This window comes from Acinonyx jubatus, chromosome A3, assembly GCF_027475565.1.
Source record: "Acinonyx jubatus isolate Ajub_Pintada_27869175 chromosome A3, VMU_Ajub_asm_v1.0, whole genome shotgun sequence".
NCBI lineage: Eukaryota > Metazoa > Chordata > Mammalia > Carnivora > Felidae > Acinonyx > Acinonyx jubatus.
Window position 1 is genome coordinate 129,311,996 of NC_069388.1, and position 26,684 is coordinate 129,338,679.

General features: G+C 51.0%; 1 protein-coding gene across 11 annotated transcripts in view; it reads right to left on the reverse strand.

Annotated features, from left to right (window-relative positions):
- Positions 1-26,684, reverse strand: part of LPIN1 (lipin 1) — a 129,822-nt gene that overhangs the window by 33,089 nt on the left and 70,049 nt on the right. For 6 of the 11 annotated variants that reach the window (XM_053201226.1, XM_053201224.1, XM_053201230.1 and 3 more), the window contains 12 exons: positions 20,992-21,192; positions 20,146-20,242; positions 18,022-18,083; positions 16,225-16,532; positions 14,250-14,375; positions 11,805-11,912; positions 8,397-8,526; positions 6,778-7,087; positions 5,570-5,663; positions 4,745-4,935; positions 2,893-2,986; positions 2,162-2,231 (listed from right to left, as the gene is read on the reverse strand). In XM_053201226.1, the coding sequence (XP_053057201.1) occupies positions 2,162-2,231; positions 2,893-2,986; positions 4,745-4,935; positions 5,570-5,663; positions 6,778-7,087; positions 8,397-8,526; positions 11,805-11,912; positions 14,250-14,375; positions 16,225-16,532; positions 18,022-18,083; positions 20,146-20,242; positions 20,992-21,192 (1,791 nt within the window). The remainder of the gene's footprint in view (positions 1-2,161; positions 2,232-2,892; positions 2,987-4,744; positions 4,936-5,569; positions 5,664-6,777; positions 7,088-8,396; positions 8,527-11,804; positions 11,913-14,249; positions 14,376-16,224; positions 16,533-18,021; positions 18,084-20,145; positions 20,243-20,991; positions 21,193-26,684) is intronic. The other 5 variants (XM_053201223.1, XM_027077925.2, XM_015074754.3 and 2 more) reach the window with 5 other exon arrangements.

The following is a 26,684-nucleotide window of genomic DNA, read 5'->3' on the forward strand; positions in this document are numbered from 1 at the left end:
AACATACAGATGAAACAGAAGAGTCCGGAAATGAACCTAAATCCATAAACAAACGGAATACATGCTGTGGCTGTAACTGCCTAGCAGTGGGGGAAAGAGTCATCTAACAAAAGGTACTGAGATACTTAGGTAGCTACGCCAGACCCGGTTACTTGATGCTCTGGGCACATCATCCCCTTTCTTTCTTGCCAACAAATCTAAAACCCTGTTCAAGAATCAGGTGCAGTATGTTCTGACCTCGGTTGGTCTACGTCAGTCATAGTCGCTGTTTTGCCCGCAACCGCTTTGGAGGTGATCACGTGACCAAGTGGTAGCCAGTGAAAAGTGAGAAATCTGTCTCCATCCTTCCTATTTGGGAGGTGGCTGTTTGAGAAGACGATGTGGGGGGACAGTCGCCTTGTGAACATAAAGGGAAAGCCAAGAAAATCACGGAGAAGCTAACCCAAATTCATCAAGCCTGAAACTACCAACCTCTAAGACTCTTACTGAGTCGGATAAGAAACCCCTATTATTTAAGCTACTTGTAGTCATTCTGTTTTCTACAAGCAAAGCATCCTGATGCGACAACCAACTGGAAAAATCAAAAAACAAAAAAACTGATTTTGGTTCCCGATACCTCTCTCACTCTCAGAATAAAACCCAGACCGGTCAAAGATTTAAGAAAATACTAGGAAACAAGATGGTCTATTTTCCCAAGTTTTGCAAATGAGAAAGCAGGGCCGTTCAAGGGTGATACGAGACCATAAAAGACAGACAAAGTCTACATGCAAAATGAATTCTATATCAATAAACACAATAAGCAGGGTGGAAAACTTACTGACAGCTCGTAAAAAGACTCAGGATGTGCATCACAAAGACTAAGTTTAGGGGCCACGCGCACTCCTTCTGTGAGCTAACTCCTTTAAGGTAAAGGAAACTTCAGTTGCATTGGTCTTTTTTCTTACTGCTGTGTAAGAGCTGAGAAATGTAACATAAAAACGTATCCTGGGCCGGGGCTCCTGGGTGGCTCAGTCGGTCGAGTGTCCGTCCGACTTTGGCTCAGGTCATGATCTCACGGTTCGTGGGTTCGCACCCGGCATCGGGCTCCGTGCTGACAGCTCGGAACCTGAAGCCTGTTTTGGATTCTGTGTCTCCCTCTCTCTCTCTGCCCCTCCCCTCCTCGCGCTCTGTCTCTCCCTGTCTCTCAAAAATAAATAAATGTAAAAAAAAAAATTTTTTTTTTTTTTTTTTTTAAATGTATCCTGGGCCACGGATACCAAGGAACCAGGCGGGGACGAAACAAAACCAGCAAGGGAAACGTGACCTCAGACAAAGTACCACCACCGACGAGGTCGCAGTCTCCAAATCCCAAAACGCCTCCCCACGCAGGCACGTGCGTGTGCAGGAAGGGGTGAGCACGGACTCAACAAAGTCAGAGGAGACTTTTCGAGAACCTCAGATATCGGAACTAGCTGATCTGCTACAACACCAAATGGCACAAAGCACTTGCGAAGCGGACAAGGGAGACAAGGGGAGGCACGGTGTTGGCAGCACGAAGAATGTATAATCCAGCAGGAAGACGCAACGCTGGAAAACTGAACAATTCCAAGCCCAGTGTGCAGCGGGTCCCGAGGGGAGCGTGAGAGCATGCTGGGCCACGGGAGTCCACCTGCCCTTCTAACCCTGCTTCCTCCTTGCGGCCATCACGCTGCCTCGGGTGGCTTAGGAACCGCCAGACCCTGCCCACTCCCCGCTTGGGCCGCTCGGCCCCGGGGCCTGCTTCCTGGCTGAGCAGCACCGACACCCCCAGCGTCTGATGCGCCATCTCCCTGCACCCAAACTGCCACCGGCTCCAGCCCTTCTCTCTCGTCCCCTCGTCATCCCTGGGCTCTGACATCCGGGCATCCACCTGCCCACCCCCCGCTGTGTCCCTAGCGCGGCAGGTGTCGGGAGAGGAACCCTGGGGGCAGGATTTGATCTGGAACCGCCAGGACTGGGAGGGCTCGCCCTGATAAAGGAGGGGAAGGCCATTCGGCGTGCAAGAGAGGCGGACTCCACGAACTCCAAAAGGACGTCATGTGATGAACTTTGTGGTGCTACGAGAACGGTTATGTTCCAACCACCCAGAGGAGTCTCCCCGTCGCTTGCAGGGCCGCCTCTTCTTCCTCGTGTTAAAGCTCACCTTTGGCAAAGGCTTCTGGAAGGCCTGCATCGCCAGGAGCAGAGGGGCCGCCGTTGTCCAGTTATAATACCTGACGGGAGAAAAGGAAACAGATGTCAAAGATCAAGGCTCACGCTGCAAGGTCTTACGAGCGTCATGAGAAAAGAGTCGTGGAAAGTTCTGGAACTGCAGCTGGGTCCCTAACAGGCCAACACCCTAGCCCTCCCCCACACGCCCCTCCCCGGCAGGGCCCCTCGTCCCGCTGACCCCACAGCAGCCAGTCCCAGGGGCCAAGCACAGCCAGGCAGGCGCGGTGGCCACGGTGCCACCAACGTGCCTGTGGCATTTCTTGCCACGTTTCATAAAAAAGGCAACCAGGTACCCCAACTTAATACCTAAACACGCTTGACTTCCCCTCAGGGAGGAAAGCTTGCCAACAGGCTACAAAAACACCTGCACGTCCCGTGACCTCAGACACCCAAGCCGGGGGAGGTACGCGGTCTATTCTGTTCCCGCCTACGTACTACACAGGCCTGAGGCCCAGGGGCCAAGTGCTGAGATTGGACACGTTCCGTAATAAAACTAGGTAACACCACAGGATTGTGCCGCTAGTGAAGAGCTAATAATAAACTGGAACGAAGACCTCGTTTTACATCTCTAAGGTTTCTACGCCGTCGCCATCTCTGCATCTGAAAAAGTGCATTTCCCACAGCGTGGCGTGACAGCCAAAATGACCTCCCAGAGGAACCTACTTATTCCCGATCTTCACCACAAGATTGGGGTCATCAATGAGAGCTGGGTTGTCCACAAACTGCTGATACGACACGGCTTGCTCCAGAAATGCATCTGTGAAGGCAATCGTAGGGAATAAGGAGAAAATATAAGGAACGTTCGTTAAGGCAAGTAGGCTCGCTTTTCACTCACTCACTCGCTCGCTCACAAGTGTCTTCCAGCCGTATAGACAATTCTTCCACTGCGCTTGGAAAGGGGCTTCAGTTAGTTCTGGGGACGGGGCCTGTGCAGAAACGAAGGGAGGCTGGGAGCAGTCGGAGGGGTCGGGGAAGCGTACCCGCAGGCAGCGAGGCCGGGAGCAGGTGTGTGGAAAAGACGTTTACATACACGGGTGCATCCGCGGAAGCAGCTGAACAGTAAGCAGGCTCGGAAACCAGGCCACTTATCAGTCACGCTTATTGGCGTGAGCTTGTAGTGAGCTCGTACTTCACCCCCCCAAACCTCGGTTCCCTCCCTCGTCTGTAACGTGGGGATCGGAACCACGCCGGCTTCCTCGGGGGCTATGAGGCGGGACAAAGGTCATGCATGGAAAGCACGGCGTCCTGAAGGGCTCACTCAGAGTCAGGGCCCCGGTGCTGATCCCTGTCACCTGTTGCAAGTGCCGGAGACGGCGTGAGACCTGCCCGCCCGGGCCCACCGCGCTCCGAGAGGCGGGAAGGCCACCGGGTCAGGAGGCCCTGGACCTCAGCCCTGACCCCGGCTTCTAGAACGAGCTCTGACCCAAAGCCCTGGCTTCCACTCGAGGTCCCCCATTCAGCTGGGCCACGTCTTGAGCCTAGATGAGGGCTCTGACCACCTCTGTAACCCTAATTTGTTCCTACTCTTTCCCTCGGGGGGTCCTATATCCCCCGAACGAAACCAGGACCCAGGAGACCCAGGACACTGAGAGTCACCCCTGTCCAGCAGAAAAAAAAAAAAACAAAACCCTGGTCATGATGCCAACTCAGAATGCCCATGACACGGATCTTTGGAATCCTGATTCATATCACCAGCTACTCTCCTCGGGGACTCCCGGCCATGGGAATCTGGCCTCATCTGTACGGACCCCTGTGAGATGACGGTGGGGGCGACTGTACCACAGAGGGGGTACCACCGACACCAGCCTCCTCCCACCCCTTCCCCGCCCACAGAGTGCTCCCCGCTTTGGGGCTTCAGAGTGGCCGGTGCCCGAGATCCGGAAACACAGTGTGGCTGGTTATTAGAGGGGGACGGGGCCTGAGAAAGACTTCCTGTAATGGACCCGACCAGCTGGGTCACATTAAGCAACTTCTTTCAGTCCATCACCAGCTGCCGGATCCGCTGGTTCAGGTTCCAGAATAAAGGGCCCCAGCCTCTGGCTCAGAAGCCATCATCTCCCCTTCCTGCCCTGAGAAGCCATCCTAGACTCCTGTCTCCGTCCTCAGGTGAAGCCCTGAAGGGACCTGAGGACGGAGACAGGAGTCTAGGATGGCTTCTCAGGGCAGGAAGGGGAGATGATGGCTTCTGAGCGCCAAGGGTTGAAGTGCACACCCTCACCTGCGGGAAAGCACCACCCCCGGGGGAGGGGGGTGGGGTGGGGCGTGATGAAGAAGAGCAGTGGGGGTAGGAGGAGTAGCGTGAACGACAGAGCCCTCCGGTCGGCCAACTGCAAGCCGGCAACATTTGGGCCTTGAGCGACAATGGGTCACTTGCCCTACCCGAGGCAGCCAAGCGGAAGGCGACCTTGGACGGAGCTAGAGAAGCCCAAGCTTCCGGACGTGGCGGCCGGTGGCCACCAGGGGGCGCCCGTGGCTCAAAGATGGGCTCCGAGGCCAGGCTCTGGGGCCGCGCTACCTTTGGTTATCTCCCTGTTGTCGCTGAGGCCTCCGCAGAGGGAGATGGCGATGGACGGCAGGTCCCTCGGGCTGTCCGAGGTGCTCTCCACGCCGCTGTCGATGCCAGAGCTGCCCACGGACTGCGGGGACTGGTTGGCCGACCGGGCGCCGTTGTCGCTGGTGTGTCTGGCCAGCCCGGAAGGCTCTCCACTGGAAGGACAGGGGAGAGACTGTGACATGGAGGACATCAAACGACTCCCGCCACACGACAGCCCTCGAAGGAGCACAGGAGGTCACCTCAGGACCACGACAGAGAAAAGGCAGGCTCAACGAATCCCCTTCGGAGGGAAACAATTATTTTAGCCTCCTGGGGTCCCCTCCCAAACCCATGGGAAACGAACTGAGGAGAAGGCACGCTGTCCTAAGAGGCCACGGGACCGCCCAGGGGCCAGCCCTCCCTGCAAATCCCAGAACTGAACAGGGGCCCCAAGGGCCACGGGAGAACCTCTCCTGGGGAGGGAACCTCTCCGAGGGGGCGGCTGCCCGCTCTTGGCCACCGGTTCAGGGTGTGGGCCACACTGCCCGCTGCAACACGACCGTGGGTGTCACCGCGGGAGCCAGCCGCGAGCTTGCGTTCCTGTTCCGAAGGTGGGAAGCCAGCCGCACGGAGACCCCCACACGCGTCTCCAGGGGAAGCCCACTGTCGTTACCGGTTGCTTCGCACAGTAAAATCTGAGCCTCCCACTGCCTTTTCTCCCTCGCTCCTTAGTCAGCCATGAAGGAGGAAACCAGACTCACACAGAGTCACCTAGACAATGGTAAGAGGAGTGAAAATAAATCTTACTTTTTGGGAAAATACAGCGCAGCCACTTCCGGGTCCATATCAGTGAGGTCATCCAAGTAGACGCCGTCGGCACCAAGGTGTCGGCTTCGTTTGTCTGCAAGAGCAAACGGGCCAAGTCAGAACAGCGACCTTCCAGAAGCGCGGACTTCTGAGGCGCACCAGACGGCACTTAAAGCGCAATGTGCAACTGTGCTCACAAGCAGGCCCCTGGCCCAAGAGCACAAGGGTCAGAAGTCAGCAGCCCGACTCCAGACACCGAGTGACCCCAGTGCGCACGTGACCCCATTCACCGCCAAGCGTGTGACTCTAACCAAGTTCTGTCGCCCTGCGGCGTCTCTGTCCCCCCGCGTGCGAAGCGCCTGAAGGGTACTAGGTGCTCCGTGTGCTGAAGCGATTCCTGTCGTCATCCTCATTAGCATCACATGATGAAGGCACTCATGAAGCAGGCCCTTCTCTGGGCCAGGACTCCCGGGGACGGCAGCCGAAACGGTGCAGGGCCGGTCGCAGCGCACCAGGGCCGCAGACCCCCTGCCCACCTCTGCCAGGGCGTCACATCACCGGCTCACACACGCCCGGAAAACCACACAAGGCTGCGCGGTTACCAGATCAGGCGTGACGTCAGCGCCTCCGGGTAGGCAGCTGGGTGTGTCTTAAGAGAGCAATTATGGAGCACCGACTGTGTGCCAGCCGCCATTCTGAGCGCAGGGGACACAAAAGGAAACCAGACCAAGAGTCTTGGCCTCACAGAGCACGTATACGCGAGGAGGGGCGTTCCCAGCAAAAACAGGCCAACACCCAAATGCTCATCGGACGCAGGGATAATACAGCTCTCGCGGCAAAGAAACCAGGGCAACGTGCTAGACCGAAACCCGGGGCAGGGGGAGAGGGGACCAGGATGAGCTCCCTAATCAACTTCCTACGTAGCCCCAAGTGTGTGAAAAAGACTGCATCCCCGTGGATCCCAGCACCCCGATCTACAAAGTGAGGGGGCTCACTGCACCGCCCCCAACGGCTCCTTTCGTCTGATTGTCTATAACTCAATTCTGATACTTTAACACCTTCAGCAAAAGGGCACAAACTGAACGCGATGGCTGTCCCGGTCCAGCACCCACCTTGACGTATTTGGAACAACCGAGAGAAGGAACCCAAGCGTGCAGACAGAGCACCAAGTTCATGCACAAGGAGCCAGCACACGCGGGCCTTCCCACCTTTTTTCCTGGAAGGAGAATCTGTCTTGCTTGCCATCGGGGCCACACTGGCAGACAGGGGCTTGGGGTCTTCAATCGCGGGTAAAGGCGGGGCCGCGGCTCCTAAGGCCTCGACATCTTCTTCGTTCACACACTGCACGTCCGTTGGAGGCTTGCTCGACTCTAAACCGGGCGGCACGGGAGGCCTTGCCAGTGTCGGCGACTGGTCACTGAACGCATCTGAAGATTCGCTCTGAACGGTCTGAAAGTGCGTCTTATCACAGACTTTCCTACCGTTTAATGGACTGCAATCTTTCATCTTGTGTGGAGACTAGATCAGAAGGGCAGAGAGAGACAGACAGACGACACAATAGTCAGAGCGTGGGCAAACAGGAAAATAGAGTCAGCTGGGGAAAAACAATCAACCAATTACGGACATTTAAGCCTCAGGAGCCACCCGACGATTTCCATACCGGCCAAAAGATTCTAGAAAAACCAGACTATCTGTAGCAAATGAACTTTCATATATAACATCAGCTGCCAAAGAGAAGTCAGTGGGATTAGTAAAGGCCGACAGATACAAGAGGCTCAAATAAACGTCCACCAGTAGAACGGGAAGCATATTCATACGGCGGGTATTTCGCAGCAATGACAAGAGATGACTTACAACTACACACAACAACATGATGAGTGTTGTCAAACTAACCTCTGCTGTTAGAGCAGGGGGCTGTTTATCCTTCTGGGGGGTCAATCTGAATAGTAACTACAAAGGGTGGGGCTTCCAAGTTGCCGGTTAAGCCCTGCTTCTCCGTCTGGGTGCAACTCCCGTGGATACATTCGTAGTGTGAAAGTTTATTTTCTGCGCACTTATGATCTGGGCGTTTCTCTGGACGCATGTAATATTTTAATGACGTTTTACCCCCAAAACGTGAGTGAATAAGTAAAGATTTGGCGGTCGGTTCGCCTGAGTGGGAAACTAACATTTGATTCTACTTCTCCAAGGAGTTTCCACTTCTGGAAAAGATTTATCCAAACAAAAACCAAAATGCAATTTATGGGTTAGAGAGAGAAGGGAGGGTATTCGTTTCTGGACCCGATCTCACAAGCTTCTAGCACAAATGACAACACTACAGCACGTCTGTGGTTGGAAGCGTTTTGCCAGAAGAAGTGATGGGTTAGCATTTTCACGCCGTTTCTCCAGCAACAAATGACACGAGTTTGTAAAGATGGTTGGCTAGGTCAGCACTATAGCTTGTGGGCAGCGAAATCAGCATTTTTCTGTGAGAGCTAAATATAAACCCAGAAAAGGAAAGAATCCACAACTTCGCCCCAACAGGCCTTTCCGGCAAAGGGTTGTTGGTCTGGATTCTTCACAGGAGCGCTTTCAATGTTCACTCATTCATTCGTTCTTTCATTCGTTCATATGACAAATATTTACTGGGGTTACAAGACGCTCTAGCACGTTCTAAAGGCTTTACGATATTTTTTAAAAATTTGTAAAAATACTCTCAAGATTCTTTTAGTAGACTAGAACATGAAACAAAATTGCTCGAAAGAAAAGATTATGATGCCCATTTCACGTTCTTAGAAACCATCTTCGGTGTATGGCAGAACGAACGGAGGCAGGGGGAGAAACTTACCTTTGCAGCCTGGGGCAATTCTCCCCAGAGCCAGAGCATTTCTAGGTTATTCTTCTGCACCGTCCTATCCACGGCCTTACTGACCAATTCCGAATCACTTTTAGGTGTTGAAGGTCGGGAGCCTGAAGGACTTAAGGAAACACAAATCCACGATTAGCCTGGGAAGAGACACTTTTCTTAGATGTCTTCGGTCCACCATTCTACGGTTCCAACAGCCCAGAGAATGCACACAAGCTTCGTGACAGTCCCACCTGCGGCCACCAGGGGGCCACAGAACGCGCGGCAGGTGGAAGGCGCCTCCCAACGTGGGCCACCTGCCCGCCCTGCTGGCAAATTCCAAGAGAAGGGGCATTTAGAAAGGAGAACTGAGGAAAAGGCAGATGACAATAGAAAGGGGGAAAAGAGAGTTTGTTCTCACCTCGCAACCACCCATCTTTCCCCACCTCGTCCTGAGCTCACCTCCCCTGCGTTCTCCACGTCCAAACCAAGTCTGGTAGCTCTCAGCTGCGGAGGGGTCCCGCCTCTCTCAGACACGCCCCCATCCAGTTCTACATCTAACACATTTACGAATCCCTGCTGGCTTTGAAAACAGGGAACTGTTTCGCGTGCCAACTTTGCCACAAATGCCGGATGCCAAAAATACACTCGCTAAGCGTGGCAGGAGCCTCTACGTGGAGATTTTTACAAAATACGAGATCTTCCAGGAATCCGTCAAAGACCCACCCGTTGGCTAAGGCTCTTTCTGTAACAACATAGCCTGAGGCTGAATTCTCAGGCCAGATTGTAAGTGGCTAGAACTTGTGTTCTCATCCCTCTATTTTCTGTATCTCTACTCTTTGGACAGGGACGAAGCCTTCCCTCTGTGCAGCCAAGAGTGACCGGCCAAGAGTAATCATCTTAATCTATAAACTTCTCACAGCATCCTGAACAACATCCGGAGGAGAAAAACATAACTCACCGACTCATTCCCTGCCTTTATTCTCCCACATCATTTCCCCCAGCGTTAAACGATGATACTGCACGAAGCAGGGGAGGACCCTCTTCCCCAGACCTTCTAGTCTTGTGAGCCACCACTCACAGCGATGCTTGGCCTCGCGGCCCTAAGTTCGAGTTCAACTCCCACCGAATACACCTTCCCGTCAGGACAAGGAGCGGTCGTGGACGAAACCCAACTTGTATCAAACCAACAGGGACCCTTCATGGCCAAATCGGTCCCCAGCTCTGTCATCAAGCCATCTGGACCAGACTAACCACTCTCTGTCCCTCCTCCATTTCACACTGAGGTGCTCATAGGCTGGTTCATCGCCCATGGCGCCCACTGCCCAGCAAACCATCTAAGCGGTACGTTGCCATGGGGTGGCCCTCACGCTCTATTTCACCGGCACGTGTACTGGATGAGTGTATACAACGGGACACGTCCCCCAACACACCAACACACCCTCTTCTGCCCTCTGGGAAGTGGTCCCACAAGAGGAAGCCGGAGCGCTCCCTACATCTGAGGGGTAACGTGCTCATCACCTTCCTACCTCTCTTGCTTCCCTCTGGTCCTACAGTTACGTTTTTCTCTGAAGGGCCAATGGTCTTCGGGCACCGGTGTGTCCATAATTACGTATTCAACGTACGTGAGATCTGTGGAGGGGATGTCGTGGCTGCCAGCGTACCTACACAATCGTCACCACAGAAACAGCACGCTGCAATCGGCTTCCTGTCCTCAACACCACTGCACCCAAATCTCACATCGTCTACGTCACAAGCTCCTGCTGTTCGATTCTATCACATAAAATATGATCTCTATTTTGTTACAAAGTCCGTGGAACACGGAACTGTCTTACCCGCTGCGCTCAACGAAGTAAAGCCCTTGCCACTGAACTTGCCCTAGAGGAGGAGGGGGCCAGCAAATTTTGTCTGAGAAAGGCCAGAGAGCAAACGGCTCAAGCTTTGTGGGTTACGCGGTCTCTGTCACAACTGCACGCTCCTGCCACCGTGGCGCCAAACTGGCCCCGGACGACGCGGGAACGAACTGGCCGCGTGCCCACAACACCCCGAGGACGGGTGGAGGGCCGCGTGTGGCCCCACCAGCTGCAGTCTGCCAACCCCTGCGCTAGGAAGAAGGCAAATGCTGACCACCGTTCTCTCGCGGCACCAACTCCAGAATCCCTGATATTCTGATCCTCTGATGGACGCCACAAACCATAGGTTTCCAGAAGTATCCAGGGCTGCAAATCCGCATTCACAGAGAACCAAACCGGGCGTGGAAGCCATAAGCTAGGAGTCTCTTCTCTCCCGCTCAACACGCCACACAAATGGCGGCACGTGGGCACCACCGGCCTTTGTCCAAAGCATTCGGTGCGCAAACACGTGCACACGCTCTATGGGATCCAGGCTCACAGAAGGTGAACCGGGGAGAAGACTCCCAACGCTGAGGGTGACTGATGAGAAGAATGGTGGCTCCAAAGTTTCCCACCACCACATACTGGGCTTTCAAGATCAAGGGTTGTTCAAAGCAGGAGGCTTACAAGGTCAATGGCTGATCTTCATAAGTAATGCATTTATTAGCCACGTTAATAGTTTTCAGGATTCTGGCAGCCCCAGTTAGGCAAGTCAGTTTTAACCGTTCACAGCTTCGTGTACTCTTTTTAAAATGGTCTCTCCTCCGCACATGTAACCCCCAAATAAAGCACCTCCTGAGACCTGATTCTTTAATCACGAAGAAAAACAGTTTCCCACATAGAACTTAATCATAGCTTCGCTGTTAAAGGTTATAAAGTAAGCCATGTAGGTCCACCATGTAGCTTAGAGTATGGGCGACACGGAAGGAAGGAGGCCGAAATCACAGACCACAGCATCCGAGGAATATACAAACCTATAATCCGAAACCTTAAGATCCCCCTGTGCTAGTCTCTGAAATTCCATTCTAGAAATGTTGTGGAAACATGACTCCATTATTCAGGAAGTCTAAAAAGCTATTTAAAGGAGTTATAATAACTTCCCCTATACTAAAGATCTTATAAACTTATTTGCTGAACAACCCTCGAGACAAAAGAAGGATCATGTTCCCAACTTTTATTTCATTATTCTGTTTTGCACAGCACTCCACAAAATTAGGAAAGACTCTCTGCTTAATCACTACTAATGCGCAGAGAATCAAATTTAGTAGCGAAAAAAAACATCTAATAATCTACAAATGCTTAAAAACATCGAAGGAAAATAATCATCTCTGTGTATTTGCTTCGTAAGTAATTCGGTTAGTCGAATAGATTTGTAAGCGTTAGATCAAAATTTTCACTTGCGTGACCTCTACGGGTTTTCTGCATAAGTAATTTGGTCAATGGTAAACAGACTTTTACGTAAGAGTTAGCACAATTTTTATTAGGGAAGACACCCAAGTGGGGAAAAAAGCCCCTCTACCTTTCCGAAGCATAGAAGTGGGAAGGCTGTGAAGGACAAGAGCTAGAAAGGCCTCCCTCGGCCACAACTGCCAGGCGGGGGGCAGTCCCTTGGCAATCTATCAGGCTGCTGGATACCACGTGATAGACATTAAAAGAAAGAAAAATCATAGGTCAATTAAATTACATTTCATATAAATTCTTTGACTAACTCTCCACAATAACACTTGTAAGAAAATGAACATGCTTAGGCATCCCACTACTGCAGAGGACTAGGGGACTAGCTGTTGAAATCCCTAGGAAATCAACATGAATTTTTTGCACCACAAGAACAGGAAACTGCTAAAAGACTCATTTCACTTTCTCTTTCATCCTTCTGCCCATAAAAGATTGTTTTTCTCTGGTCAGAATTTAGTGCTTGATCAAGCTGCATACACCAAAGACTTGATCATCTCTGCTGCCAGCTGTCTCTTTAAAGAAAAGAAAATGCATAATTCCAAGTATGGAAATGTATCTATTTACCCTAATTTGTAATTGCATTTGACAGCAGTCAGACCCACATGATCTGACATGGTCGCTGTTCTGGATTCAGACAGGAAAACATGAGAGACAGAGAAACATTCCCAGGGTTGAGTTTAAAACATTTGTTTTGGGACGCCTGGATGGCTCAGTCGGTTGAGCGACCGACTTCGGCTCAGGTCACGATTTCATGGTTCGTGAGTTCAAGCCCCTGCATTATGCTCGCTGCCGTGAACACAGAGCCTGGAGCCTGCTTTGGGTCCTCTGTCTCCCTGCCTCTCAATCCTTCCCCCGCTCACTCACTCTCTCAAAAATAAACAAAAAATAAAATAAAATACTTCTTTTAAACTCTTAAAATGAATGTAGAGCGTTTGAACAGATTTTTCAACCCCTTAGTGGTTTCTAAGTATTCCACATAGTTTTCTTTCTAAAGTACCATGCTTTTCCCTTAGGGTTCATCTCCACAGATCTAGGGGGACAATGGAGGAGGTTCCAGAAAGGTCTAACATCTGCACTGTCCATCACGACAGCCACAAGCCACACGTGGCTACCTAGCACTTGAAATAGGACGCGTCCCAACTGGAGATGGTCCACACATGTGAAATTCACAATGATCTTACACATTGCGAAATACCTCGTTAATAACTTTCTGAAAACTAGTTATTTGATGATGTTTTGGATATGCTGGGTCAAAGGAAATATACAAAAATTAACTTCATCAGTTTCTTTTAACCTTTTAAGGATGGCTCCTAGATTATTATAAATGACATACAGAGCTGGCATTATGCTTCTATTGCACGGGGCTGGTCTGCAGACAGACCCCCACAGGGAGGCCTCACAGGCCCCCAGCCCCACCCTGGTGACTAACACTCACGGTCATGGTCCTGGCTGGAAACCAGGTATGGGACACATCTATTTTTCTGTGACTTCGACCCCAGTGCATGCTGCTGACTGTGCTGTGGCATCAGCAAGGTCACTCTAGTCAAACTTGAACCAGGAGTGTGTTTGGCAGACTCTGGAAGGCAGGGAGGCAGGAAGCCTTTGTGACAGAGGCTCCTACACTTTCACTAGAAACTAGAAGTACCTCCAACACATTAGGAACAAGAACGATCCAAGGAAGTCATCAGTTCACACACCCCCGCACATTTGAGACTTTTTTCCCCCAGTGGCCCTCCCTCCACCGTGAAATTTCAACCCCATGGCCAGACTGTGCAACTGCTTATGTGCTGTGGCCCTTCAGAGGCCACGAGCCATTATAACATCTAAGAAGTCTTTGCTGCCCAGGAGCCAATTTTTTGGTCTCAGTGGGGATGAGACCATCCCTGCTGAGGACACACGGTTTCCATCTGTCCCCTCCCCAGTTCTTCTGAGAAGTGCTCAGAGGGGCTCACGTGCTCTCTGAGTTGGTACTGACAGAAGTCTCTGGAGTCTTCGGGAGGGCAACCTGCACAGGGAGCAGGTCTGGTCCTCCAAGTTTATACCGGATTCTAGGGTGACTTCAGACTTCTTCTCAGGGAAATAAATACCCTTGAATTCGGCAGAAGGCATTAAGCATGAGGACAGGGCATCATTCTAACAGCCCAGAACCACCTCGGGGGCTCCTGGAGCGACAGCTGTGTTCCTGAACCTTATCTGAGAGCTAAGTGTCAGGAAAGGCTCAGTCACCTGTTCTCTCCCACTGACACTTAGCACCGAGTAACTTAAGTGGTCTTTCCTTCAACGTCACCTATGGGGAGCCCAGAGCCACGTTGGCAGTTTGACTGCGATATCAGATAGAAGTTTCTGGTCTGCCCATGTCCTTTTTTGATCCTGATCCGTACCTCCTACTCTAAACAGCATTTTTTCACTTTTTACGTCTACTTCACTCTTTTATTAAACACACCTCCTATGACTTCAAATCCTCTGGACGAGGGTGCACAAACGCACACGCTTTCCCCCAGCAACCTACCTTGCGCTGGGTGACCACTCTCTATCAGAATTAGGGTACGATGCTGACTGAGGGTAAGTCATGATGGGGGAAGGGTTTTCCTTAGAAACCTCTTCTTGGAATGCAGATAGATCATTAGGAAGAGTTCTGGAGGAAAAAAAGAGAAGACGAAAGTCAAGGAACGATTAGTGATACATTCACACTAAAGGCAAGTTTCCATTTCATACCGATTATCTCTCAATTGTTTGTGGAGTAACATGACCTCCTTCTACCACCCGGGTATACTGCGGGCAGTAGAGAGGGAAAAAGTGAGACAGAGACACATGCAAATGTGTTTCGTGCGTTGGCCGAATTGCAAATGTAAAGTGACTGTATTCAAGCACCGGGACTGACAGACGTGTGTGATGGTTACACAGCCTGCTGTATACACTGTGACACCAAAACGAGACCCAGGAGGCTGTCAAGGTCTCGCTGTGCACGGGTGGGGCTGCCGAATAACTGAATGACCACACACGGATAATGCTTCATCCAGCAGAACAAATACGTGATAGAGACCAAAGGAATCTTGTAACTGCAAAATGATTGCAGATCTGCCTTGTTTCAGGTAGAATGCCTTCATTAAAAAAACAGGACGCGCTATTTCACTCACGCGGAGGCCATCTGTCCATATGTTTGGTGTTCCCTGAGGTATCTATCACCAACCAAGTTCTGGAATGAAAAGCCACACAGGCACGGCAACTATAATAAGCCCAACCACCAGCTTCTGAGCCTGCAGCAGATTAGAGGCTATAGTTAGGAAAAGGGACATTGCCAATTTGCCTGTATTTTTAGCCAAGAAAAAAAATAATGTCCTATTTTGAATAAGGAAGCAGAGGGATACTCCTGATGTCCCTTATCCCTTCTTGATGCTAACAAGATACAAAAACAGTCATCAAAAATGATACCGAATGACATAAAAGTCTGAACCATCAAGCTCCCTTACAAAGGAGTTTTTCTCTTTGAAAACTGGCGGTTGTCACCAAAATAGTAACACACAGAAGCACAATGTCACTGCACTGTCAAAAGCAAAGCAAAGTCAAACAAGATGACCGTTAAACCTTGGGCCTAATCAAAATTGAAAACGGGGAAGTCTGTTTGGAGGGAAAACTGGCCATGTTCTACACGTGCTTGTAACCTGAAGTCTATCACAGATCAGGCCCTAGCTAGAAGCCAGTCCGACTGCCGGGAACACAACCGGCGTCCAGATAAGAGCAGGCAGGTTCTGGGGTACCTGGGTGGCTCAGTTGGTTAAGTGTCCGACTCTTGATTTTAGCTCAGGTCATGATCTCACAGATCGAGCCCTGTGTAGACAGCACAGAGCCTGCTTGGGATTCTCTCTCTCCCTTTCTCTCAGCCTCTCTCTCTCTCTCTATCTCTCTCGCTAAATAAATTTAAAAAATAAAAAAAATAAAGAGTACACAGGTCAGGTTCTGAAACTATGGTTTGGTGCAGGAAGTATTAGTTTGCTCAGTTCTCTGTTCCTTGGCTCTGTCCTAGAGGTCGAAGTTACCAGACGAGGAAGGAGGTCTGATATTACCAGCTACCTCAAATCTCTATGCTACTTTAAGGCTGGGTCCACAGAATTCTAAAACTCCATCTAAAATGGGGCTCCTGGGTGGCTCAGCCGGTTAAACGGCCGACTTCGGCTCAGGTCACGATCTCACGGTTCACGAGTTCAAGCCCCGCGTCGGGCTCTGTGCTGACAGCTCAGGGCCTGGAGCCTGCCTCGGATTCTGTGTCTCCTCCTCGCTCTCTGCCCCTGCCCTGCTCACGTTCTGTCTCTCTCTCAAAAACGAATTAAAAAACACTGAAAAAAAAAAATGTGTTTTAAACTCCATCTAAAATACATTACCATGAGAATAAGGAATTCTGGGGAAAAAAAAGAGTTCGTAAGAATCATCTTAAAAAGTCAACGCGCCCAACTCGGACACAGGTCCTGCCTCTTGAGAGCACTTACCTACTGCCGTCTGGCGGGTCGGCCTCCTCGTCGGAGCTCATCTCTATGGGAAACATGTCTTCGTCCTCAGATGTGTTCATGTTGTCGTCTCTTTTCAGGGTGTCCAGCTGGGACTTTCTCCTCCTTTTTCTTCTCTTCTTCACTGAAGAGCTGCTCGAAGGGGCCTCACTGGGAGGTGAGGCCTGGGCTGACGTGCTGGGGTCCAGGGTTCGGAGCCTATCTACCGAGCTCCTTTTCAGCTGGCACTCCATGTGGGCGGCTCCGTCCGACAGGATAGGGGAGGTGGCCAGGTACATGGGGATCACTTCCTACGGGACAAAATCGTTTTCAGAGTCTCATGAATTTGGGCATAAGGAGCAGGATGCTGCCAAAGGCCGGCCAGGGTCCCTGTAGGAGCCTGAGCGCCCCTGGCGAGGGCCGCGCGGGGCAGGCCGGCTGGACGCCACGTCTGGGGGGTGCGGCGGCCAGACCTGATAGCCGACCACAAAGTCAACGAGGCATTAAATGCCATTTGTACCGAATCCTGCGTTTTCCTACTTGTAACAAAGCAAGGTACTTAGTGACTTCAAGCCACCAAAAGCCAGCTGTGTTTGAAATATCTAAAGCAAAGAGGAGAAAAGGGGCTTTGAGGCATTACATCACCCTGGGATCTGGACTCAATTTTGCATTTCAGTGTGGGTAAGTGTGTGCATGCATGCTTGTGTGGAAAAGGGAGAAAGAACGTGTATGTATTTTTTCATACGCACTGAATGAAGATGACAGTAATTAAAAAAAAAAAAAAGAAAAGAAAAAAAACACCTGACAGCCGCCATCCCCAAACCTGCCGACAAAGAGAGCACATCCTGGCACATAGCTGATGATTCGATACTGACTCTCTTTTTTTTAAATTTTTTTTTTTCAACGTTTATTTATTTTTGGGACAGAGAGAGACAGAGCATGAACGGGGGAGGGGCAGAGAGAGAGGGAGACACAGAATCGGAAACAGGCTCCAGGCTCTGAGCCATCAGCCCAGAGCCCAACGCGGGGCTCGAACTCCCGGACCGCGAGATCGTGACCTGGCTGAAGTCGGACGCTTAACCGACTGCGCCACCCAGGCGCCCCGATACTGACTCTCTTCTTAAAAGCAAAAGGGAAAAACACAGCCTGTCAATTTAACAGTCGTTTAACAATGATTTGGCAGTTTTTAAAAAACTGTAAAGATCATTGTATTAACGAATGACTTATTTATTATGCGACATTCAGTAACAAGAAGTAAAGAACATACACAGGGGCACCTGGGTGGCTCGGTCGGTTAAGCATCAGACTTCAGCTCAGGTCATGATCTCACAGCTGGTGAGTTCGAGCCCTGCCTCCAGCTCTGAGCTGACAGCCTGGAGCCCGCTTCGGATTCTGCCTCTCTCTCTCTCTCTCTCTCTCTAAGAGGTTTAGAGAACATCCGATGTGCTGCACATATACAATGAACATCTCAGGGCCGAAGCCTCGGGCTGGGAGGGGAGAGGTCATCTCAGCCAGCCGCGCAGTGGGCCAAAGTCGAAATGTGGACGGCCTTGAGATGGGGTTAAGAGCAAAGAAGGGTCCACAGGCTGGATAGGGGAGAGGCAGATCGCCGCAGGTTGTGGGGGGAGACCGCATCCTGGGGCAATCCGGAGATGAGGGACGCAGGCTTCCCGGGCTTCCGGCGGCCTTCCAGGGGTCGCCAGAGGCAGGCGTAAGGGGCAGAACGCACTCTGGCCTCCGAAGCCCCGTCCCACCCACAGGCACCCTCAAGGCCAGCACAGCAGGCCCCCGGGTCTGCACCTTCCATGACAGCCTCGCCCCAAACGCGTCTTCAACTCTCACAGTGTAAAATCTGTCCAGAGCTAAGGGACAACAGAAATGTAAAATGCAAGTATCCATCTGAGATGGAAAAAATCGGTAATTCCGAATTAATGCTTCTCAGAGCCTTCCCTTTGAATAGGAAGGTAAAGATTGGCAGGGACTCCCCCCTCCTGCCCTCCTCCCAACCCTCCCCTCCCCCGCCGCCTGGGGTTATTAAGGGATGAAGGGTATGGGATGAGGACGCTGGTCTTCCTTTCATGTCACACCTTTGGGTGGGGACAGAGCCTGGGACGGTTTTATTCTGAAACTGAAATTACGGGCATTCGCGTTAAAGCCTGGAGCTGTTGAGATCTGCTCCTTTCCCATAAAGCTGCTATCTTCCTGTAAAGGAACTCGTCTAAGTGGATTGTACTGAGGAATCACGACAGGATCCCTCAAGGTGGCTTTCTCGATGAAGGGAAGAGTTGAAAAGTGGTTTGTCTTAGAAGAAAACATAGCGGTAAATTTTCATGACCTTGGATTTGGCAAAGGATGCTTAGCTAGGACGCCGAAAGCAGGAGTAACAAAAGGAAACAGAAAGAGATAAGCTGGATTTCATCAACATTTAAGTTTTGTGCTCCAAAGGACACCATCAAGAAAGCGAATAGGCACATATAAGGAACTCTCAACAACTCAATAATAAAAAGACCAAAACCCAATTTAAAAAAGATCTGAGTAGACATTTCTCTAAAGAAGATATACAGGGGCACCTGGGTGGCTCAGTCGGTTAAGCGTCCGACTCTTCGTTTCGGCTCAGGTCATGATCTCACGGTCTGTGGGTACGAGCCCTGCATCAGGCTCTGCGTGGACAGTGCGGAGCCTGCTTGAGATTCTCTCTCTTCCTCTCTCTCTGTCCCTCCCCCACTTGTGCGGTCTCCGTCTCTCTCCAAATAAATAAATAAACTTAGAAAATCGACATTAAAGGAAATATACAGATGGCCAATAAGCATGTGAAAAGATGCTCAACATCATTAGTCATCAGGGAGATGCAAACCACATCGAGGCACCCCTCCACACCCCCCCAGGGCGGCTGGAATCGGTCAGCCGGCAAGTGTTGCTGAGGATGTGGACAAATCAAAACTCTCCTGCACTTCTGGTGGGAATGTAAAACGGCGCAGAGCTTTGGACAACGGTCTGGGAGTTCCTCAAACACTAACCACAGAGTTGCTACGTGACACAGCAATTTTACTCCTGGGTACACACCCGAGAGAAATGATAACATATGTCCACACGAAGGCGCAACATTACTCATCACAGCCAAGAGGTAGAAACATCCCACGTGTCCCTGAGCGCACGAAGGGATACACAAAATGGGGGACATGGATACAACGGGCTGTTATCTCGCCAATACGGGCTACAGAATGGATGAACTCGGAACACATGCAAAGTGGACGAAGACAGGCACAAAAGACAACATGTTGTAAGACTGAATTCGTGTGACGTCCAGAAGAGGAAAACCTATACCAGCAGAAGGCAGGGTGGTTGCTTAGAGCTCAGGCAGGAATGGGGGCTTGAGAATACGCAAGTAATGGCTAACGGGTACAGGGTTTCTTTGTGGGGTGATGAAAATGTCCTGAAATTGACTGGTGACAGTTGCACGTACAAGAGACAATACTGAAAGCCACGGACTCATATCCTAGAAATGGATAGATCATCTGGACCCAAACTGTATCTTAACAGAGCTGTTAAAATCTTTAATAAAAAATGCAAGGGATTTGGTCACTCACTAAACAGAAACTAGAACATTCAGCCCTCTGGGATTTGACACACCAGTGTAAGCTGTATGCTTTGGACAACAGCTCGGATAAGCTTTGGTTCCCATCTCCTTGGACACGGTGGGCACGCAGAAGCAGGACCGGTGAGCCTTGTGTGGACATAGCACACACCCACCCGTCTGGCGCAAAAACCCCTAGTATAGGGAAACAGCCTCCCTTCTCTGCCGTGATGGTCTACACCGCCCAGCACGAGCATTACTTCGCCACACAAACTTCCGCTGCGTCCTCTAGATAAGCACTGCTCGAAATTCAAAACTAGGGAGTAACACTGACCGCCCAGCCTTCCTTACCTGATCACTCTCAGTCTCTTGAACAAAAAACGCTTCTCCATTGTCTCCCAACTTCATGTGCAAATCCACGGATTCCCCGTTGATTTCTATGTCAACCTGAAGGAAAAACACACCCCACCGCCACAGGAAACCTCATGGGGGATGCCGTGTCTCTACATACACATATTTGAATCACATACATCCCCGAAGGATCTCACAATTCCAAACCTCAATCAATCAACCCACGCTTACGTGCTCTCCGCCATCGGAAGTGGAGTCTATTTGCCACCCCCCCCCCAACCCTGAGCCCGGGAAGGCTTGAGATTGTGCCCAGCAAGCAGAGCACAACAGAAGTGGCTCTATGGAACTCCCGAGGCCGGGTCAGAAGAAGGCAGGGTCCACCTGGCTCCTTTCCTCTGGAGATGCTCACCCTATATCCAGCCACCGTGTTGTGCGGCCACCCAGGCCACGTGGAGAGGCCACATGTGGGCATTCTGGCCAACGCTCTCAGCTGAGAGCCCAGCCGAGGGGCCACCAGCCATGTGAGTGACCGCATCTTTGGAGTGGGTCCTCCAACTGAGGCTCCAGATGGCAGAGGGCAGAGAAACCCCAGCCTGGCCACGCTTGGTCTGAATTCCTGACTCACAGAACCCACGAGCTTAATAAGTAGCTGGTTTTTGCCACTACGTTTTGGAGCAATTTAACACCACAGTTGGAGATAATACACTTGTCAGTTCAGTGACCAGCCCCTTCCAGTGTGAAGCCACGATCCCAGAGGTCCAAAGCTCTGTGTACAGACAGAAACACGATGATTTTTCTCTGAAGAAAGAAACTGTACCCCAGGTCACCGGGCCCTACGCTCTTACCACTTTCTCTCGGGAGCGCAGGACCCCCATCTTCCCAAAGCGCACGTGGAAAGGGGAACACTGAAGGCTCCCGTTGGGTTGGCGGACGACGATGATATCAATACATCCAGACAGGGTGGCAGGATTCAAGCCCTTGTAGAGTTCCTTCACGGTGACGAACACCTGGCCCGCCAACTGCCCAACGTAATTCATGGTTTGAGTCTGGAAAACAGAGACACAAACACACACACAGACGCACAAACAATTAATTCAGAGAAGGCCATCTCTCTAGAGTCAGTCCAAATGGGCTCAGGGTCACGTCAAACACATGTGTTTACACATGTGACTTTCACAGCTTGTTCACATCATCTTGGTCCACCGGAATGAGCCCGCTATCCACCTACCCCCGACCCGGTCAGCAAGCCCACAAACCTCCACGGCAGCGGCCCCAGGAACCCCAACTGGTAGCACTGGGCTCTTCCCCTCTGGGCCTACGGTTCTTGCTTACGGCACCCTTCTGGCCCCTGCCAGCCTCACTCTGTCGTCACATGTAGGTTTTACACACGAGATCTTAAGACTCTCGAGAAGAGACTGTATTTGCTACCTTATTTAGTATCTATCCCCCCCCCCCCCATGCCAAAGAGAACAGATCATCAATAATATGAGTTGAAAAAAGTGGCTGTTTTCACTTGAGAAGGAAAAACAATGACTTTTATTTAGAACAACTTCCATCCCGGTCTTGGCCTGCCTATCTGACTCTGGCCCATGACTCCAGGAGACATTCATTCGAACCACTTTGGTTTGTCTGCCCAGCTAATCAACTGAAGTCCGGTCAGCAAACACCCGGGCGTCTCCTCTACAAGGGGCCTGGTGGCGGGGATGCAGAGATAAAAAAGACCAAGTCCCTGTCCGCTGAAGGGACCCACAGGCTCATGAAGGCGACAGAAGTAAAACACAAGGAACTAGAATATGTCACTGCTATGACTGTTCTAGGCAGACACTAAGGGCCATGACCCAGGGAGGTGGAGGGGCCAGGCCAGGGCAGGGAGGTGGGAAAAGGTGGACCAGAGCCCTGCAGGGGGTGCTGTGCCCGTGACAGAGGACATGCAGGGAAAAGATGGAGAGTTTAAGCCCCGCTGGGAGGTCCGGACGTTTCTAGGTGGCAACGCAAAGCCACCACAGATTTGGGAACGACAAAACGATGATTCGATCCATGATTGCAAGGAAGTGTCATGATAATGACGTGCAGACTGGCCAGAAAAAGCCAGAGGCTGGAAGGCTAAGTGACGGCTGCTGCTGATGGTGCAGACAAGACGCCGGCCCGAAAGGAGGCCACGAAGAGGCAGCCGGACATGCTCGGGTCCAGGGGCCCGGCCGTGAGCTGGTGCCATATTCGGGCTCCCACGGCCGCCTCAGTGCTGGTCCTCACCGGCCCACCTGCCCACCTCGGCAAAGCCCACCCTCCGGTTCCACGGTCTGGCCCCGTCGCGTGCCCCAATGTGACTCACAGACTGGCCCACAGCCCTCGGGAGCCAACCCTGCAGCCATCATCTGCCACCCACTCCTCCTGGCTCTGCCTCCCCGGGCCTCGTGCTCTCAGAGGTGACTGCACCCCCCCCACCCCCACCCAGGGTACCTGTCCTCAGGATGCAGCTCCCTTGGGGCTCCCTTCTTGCCAGCCTGCGGGTCCCTTCTTCCCCGGCTTTGCTGACCTCAAGCGAAGGCCCGGTCAAACCTGCGCTCCCCTCTCCTCTCTGTGCACTTGACCGGGCCTCCTGAGGCCACATGGCTTCACCACCTGAGCATGGAGGGTTTGCACGTTGTGACTTCCAATGGCTGGACCCCAAGACCTCAATCACGCCCCGATTCGTCAAGGTGACCACCCACCCTCCATGGGGGTGTGAGGGACCACGCTGAGCCCACCCATCTTCGGGTCCCTGACAATGATCCCGGCGACCACGACCTTGAGTACGCACGCCTGTCCCTGACCTGTTTGCGCAGTTCGGTTCTATGAACTTTCTCGCCCTGATGTGTCCCTGACTTGGCCCTGTGCTTTTCCTGTCACTTGGCGAAGCCAGATTGTCCCGGAGGCCAACGACTAAGCCTTCTCTTTTCAAGTGAAAAAACCAAAAACTACCTTTCATAAGCCTCACCTCAACTCCTGTGATGTGTGGAAGTGAGAGCAGCACCCCAACCCCCCGCTTTACAAATGAGGAAACCAAGGCTCAATGCTGGCTGGCCAAAAGCCCTGCAGGCAGGGAGCAAACACGAACTGTTGCTTTAGGGCCAGCTTAGAACAGGCCAGAACCCTAACAGCAATGAACAAAACCTCCAGAGAAAAGAGCGCAAGAAAGCCCCGACTGGCTCACTGTACAATTTTAAGTGGCACCCTCTGGATCGCCACCACCCGTCTCCCCCAGAAAGAGATGAGCAGACCCTTCCGTGCACACATGCGGAGACGCGCTCGGGCCAGCCTCCCTTAGACGGGGTCTGCGTGACGCGGCCCGGCACCCACGGCTAACGCAAGTCACGTGGACGCGAAAATTGAAAATGGCACGATTTCTAAATCTGTGTAGCCGTGCAAGCTAACTGACTTCGTGTAACAGGGGAGAGGGGACCGTTCCTGGAGATGAACGATGCGGAAAAAAAGGATTCCTTGGAACCCGGATACATCTTGGTTTTGTTTTAGGGTTTTTTTGTTTGCTTGTTTTTTTAAAGATTTTATTTTTTTTTTCACTTTTTAATTTTTTTTTTTTTTTTATAATTTACATCCAAATTAGTTAGCATATAGTACAACAATGATTGCAGGAGTGGATTCCTTAGTGCCCCTGACCCATTTAGCCCATCCCCCTCCCACACCCCCTCCAGCAACCCTCAGTTTGTCCTCCATATTTAAGAGTCTCTTCTGTTTTGCCCCCCTCCCTGTTTTTATATTATTTTTGTTTCCCTTCCCTTAGGTTCATCTGTTTTGTTCTCTTAAAGGGTTTTTTTTTTAAAGGAAGCCTTATGCCCAAGGTGGGGCTCGAACTCATGACCCCGAGATCAAGAGTCGCAGGCTCTTCCAACTGAGCCAGCCAGGGCCAAGAACCCTGATATTTCTTCTAGGGAATCATTTTACCAAAAAAAAAAAAAAACCCACCACCTCGATGTTCAATGTAGATTTTAACATGCAGGACTCACCGAGAGGGGTAAACCTCTAACTCTATAGCCAAGTGTAAGCAGCATGAACATTTTTATCTGTTTGGCTCTAATATAAGTACCACAGTAGTGCCGTATTCCCAACAAAGGGAATGCTCGTAACCGGATGGTACTCCCACATGTCGGCATCCCAGCTCCTCATCTGTGAGACGAGGACATCTGCCTGGGTGACCTGCGAGGTCCGATGGCCTGAAGATAAAGCCTGAAAGGGCATCTTCAATAATTCAGACTAAATGGTGCTCTGCTCTCCCGTCCTCAAGAACAAAGCTTCCCTCCCCCATGTCAGCGAGCAAACTCAAGGCTGTTGTGCAGAATCTGAAGATTTCGAAGGTGGCAGGACCCTGGGTTGTTATTCCGACACCTCGTTTGACAGAAAGAAGCCCAGACACGGAAGGTGACAGGCAGCGCTCCCCGTCTCCAAGAGACGGAGCGCGACCCCGACAGCCTGATTCCTGGTCCTGCGATCGTCCCTTCGTGCGTGGTGTAATTTTCCCACCACAAATAACCGGGAGTTACTTTGCTATCTTCAGCTACCCCTCCTATTGAATAACGTATTTGCAGATCGGAAAATATCTCCATTTGGAAGCAGGGAGCCTGTTCCATAATTCTTAGCAAATGACAGGATCGTGGCCCCACCTGGCAATATGCTCCTCGGTGTCTACAGGGACTGTCTTAACCAACCACAGAGAATCTTTTAGGAAGGGGACTGCCTGGATGAATACTATCTGAAACACGGGAAAAACACGGGTTGGCAAGGCTGGGAAGAAACTGGAATCTATGTGTGTTGTTGGTCAGAATGCGAAACGGTGCGGCGCTGTGTATGCAACAGTACAGAACACAGCTCCTCAGAAAGTTAAAAACAGAATTCCCATATTCCCATATGACCCCGCCATTCTACTTCTACGTATAGATCCCCAAAAACCAAAAGCAGGGTCTCAAAGAGATTCTTGCACGCCCACGTTCCCAGACGCGTTATCTCAATGGTTCCACGAGGTGGAAACCACCCAAGTGTCCCTTGATGATGAACAGATAAACAAGATGTGGTGTATACATCCAATGGGGTATTAGCCTTAGAAAGGAAGGCAATTGTGATACTTGCTACAACGTGGATACACCTTGAGGACATCACGCTAAGTGAAATAAGCCAATCACAAAAGGGCAAATGCCTTATGTACGATTCCGCCCACATAAAGTCCCTAGAGCACGGAAATCCCTAGAAACAGGAATTAGAAGAGTGATTATTACCCTCGGCCTCAGGGAGGAGGGAAGGGGAGTTAGTAAGAAACAAAAGCTGGAGCTGGAGGGAGGGATGGACGCGCCAACAGGGTGAAAGTCCTTATACGAAGGTTCTGAACTGCACACCTGCAAATGGCTGAGACAGTCCCGTTTTCTGTGATGTGTACGTCACCACAATCTTAAAAGGGGGTGAGCGAGAACACTGTACCAACCAGAAGTCATTTCAGGAAGATGAATAATGTTTGCCTGGACCCAGGAGGCACGGGACAGCCTTTCAGGGGAGGAGGGGGGCGCCCGGTTCACCCCCAGCTTCTGCTTGGCTGAGTGAGGGGTGCAGGCAAGTCGGGGGGCGGGGGGGGGGATCAATGGCTCTTTATCTCTCCTCTTCCAGGATTTCCTCTAAATAAGTGCTGGGCAAATACTGGGAGAACCCAAGAACAGACAAACTGGACGCCAATCTCACTTCCTCGGATCTGTTCAAAGTGAAAGGGCTCAAGGAAGAAGGTAATCTGATTTCCCTCAAGATAAGAAGCCAGACCAGCCAGCCTGAGATGGACTCCGTCCCTTCACCGGCTCGTCAATCTCATTACCGTCCTCCTTCCCCATGGTCACTACCACTCCGGTTCGGGCAGTGAGGGGAATGTTTTGAAGAACAAAGCATCTTAACTACCTCAAGCATAACCGAAGTACCACCTGTAAAAACACAAAACAAAATGCTTACGCATCCAGTGGGTCAGAGGGGCACCTTACTCACCCCATACCGAATCCCTGTGAAGTCTAGTGGTTTTCATCTCAAAACTCGGCAAATGGCTGCTTCACCTGACAGGGCTTCGTGTATCACATGAAACAGAATCCCACAGCCTATTTCAGTGGTATTTTGAGGAGACATAAGCCAAACCCCACAAAAACATCGTCTGGCCAAACGAGGGTTCTCCAGACTCTACTGTGGGTTTTCGGAGGTTAAGAAACATATAAGATGTCATACACATAAATGTATAAACACATATAAATACATATTAAATGTTATTCGTATACTTTATATATATTTTTTATATATACGTATATATTTTATACGTATATGTGTATATATACACATACATATATATACATATATATATATTTTTTTTTTTTTTAAAACAGGGCATCTTCTAGCTTTCCACAAGATATTCTGAGGCTAATTTTCTGAGGCTATGACATCTTATGGGAATAACGTCTTTCCAGACAGTTTTCCCTAAATTAGAAACTACTGTGGTACTTATATTAGAGCCAAACAGATAAAA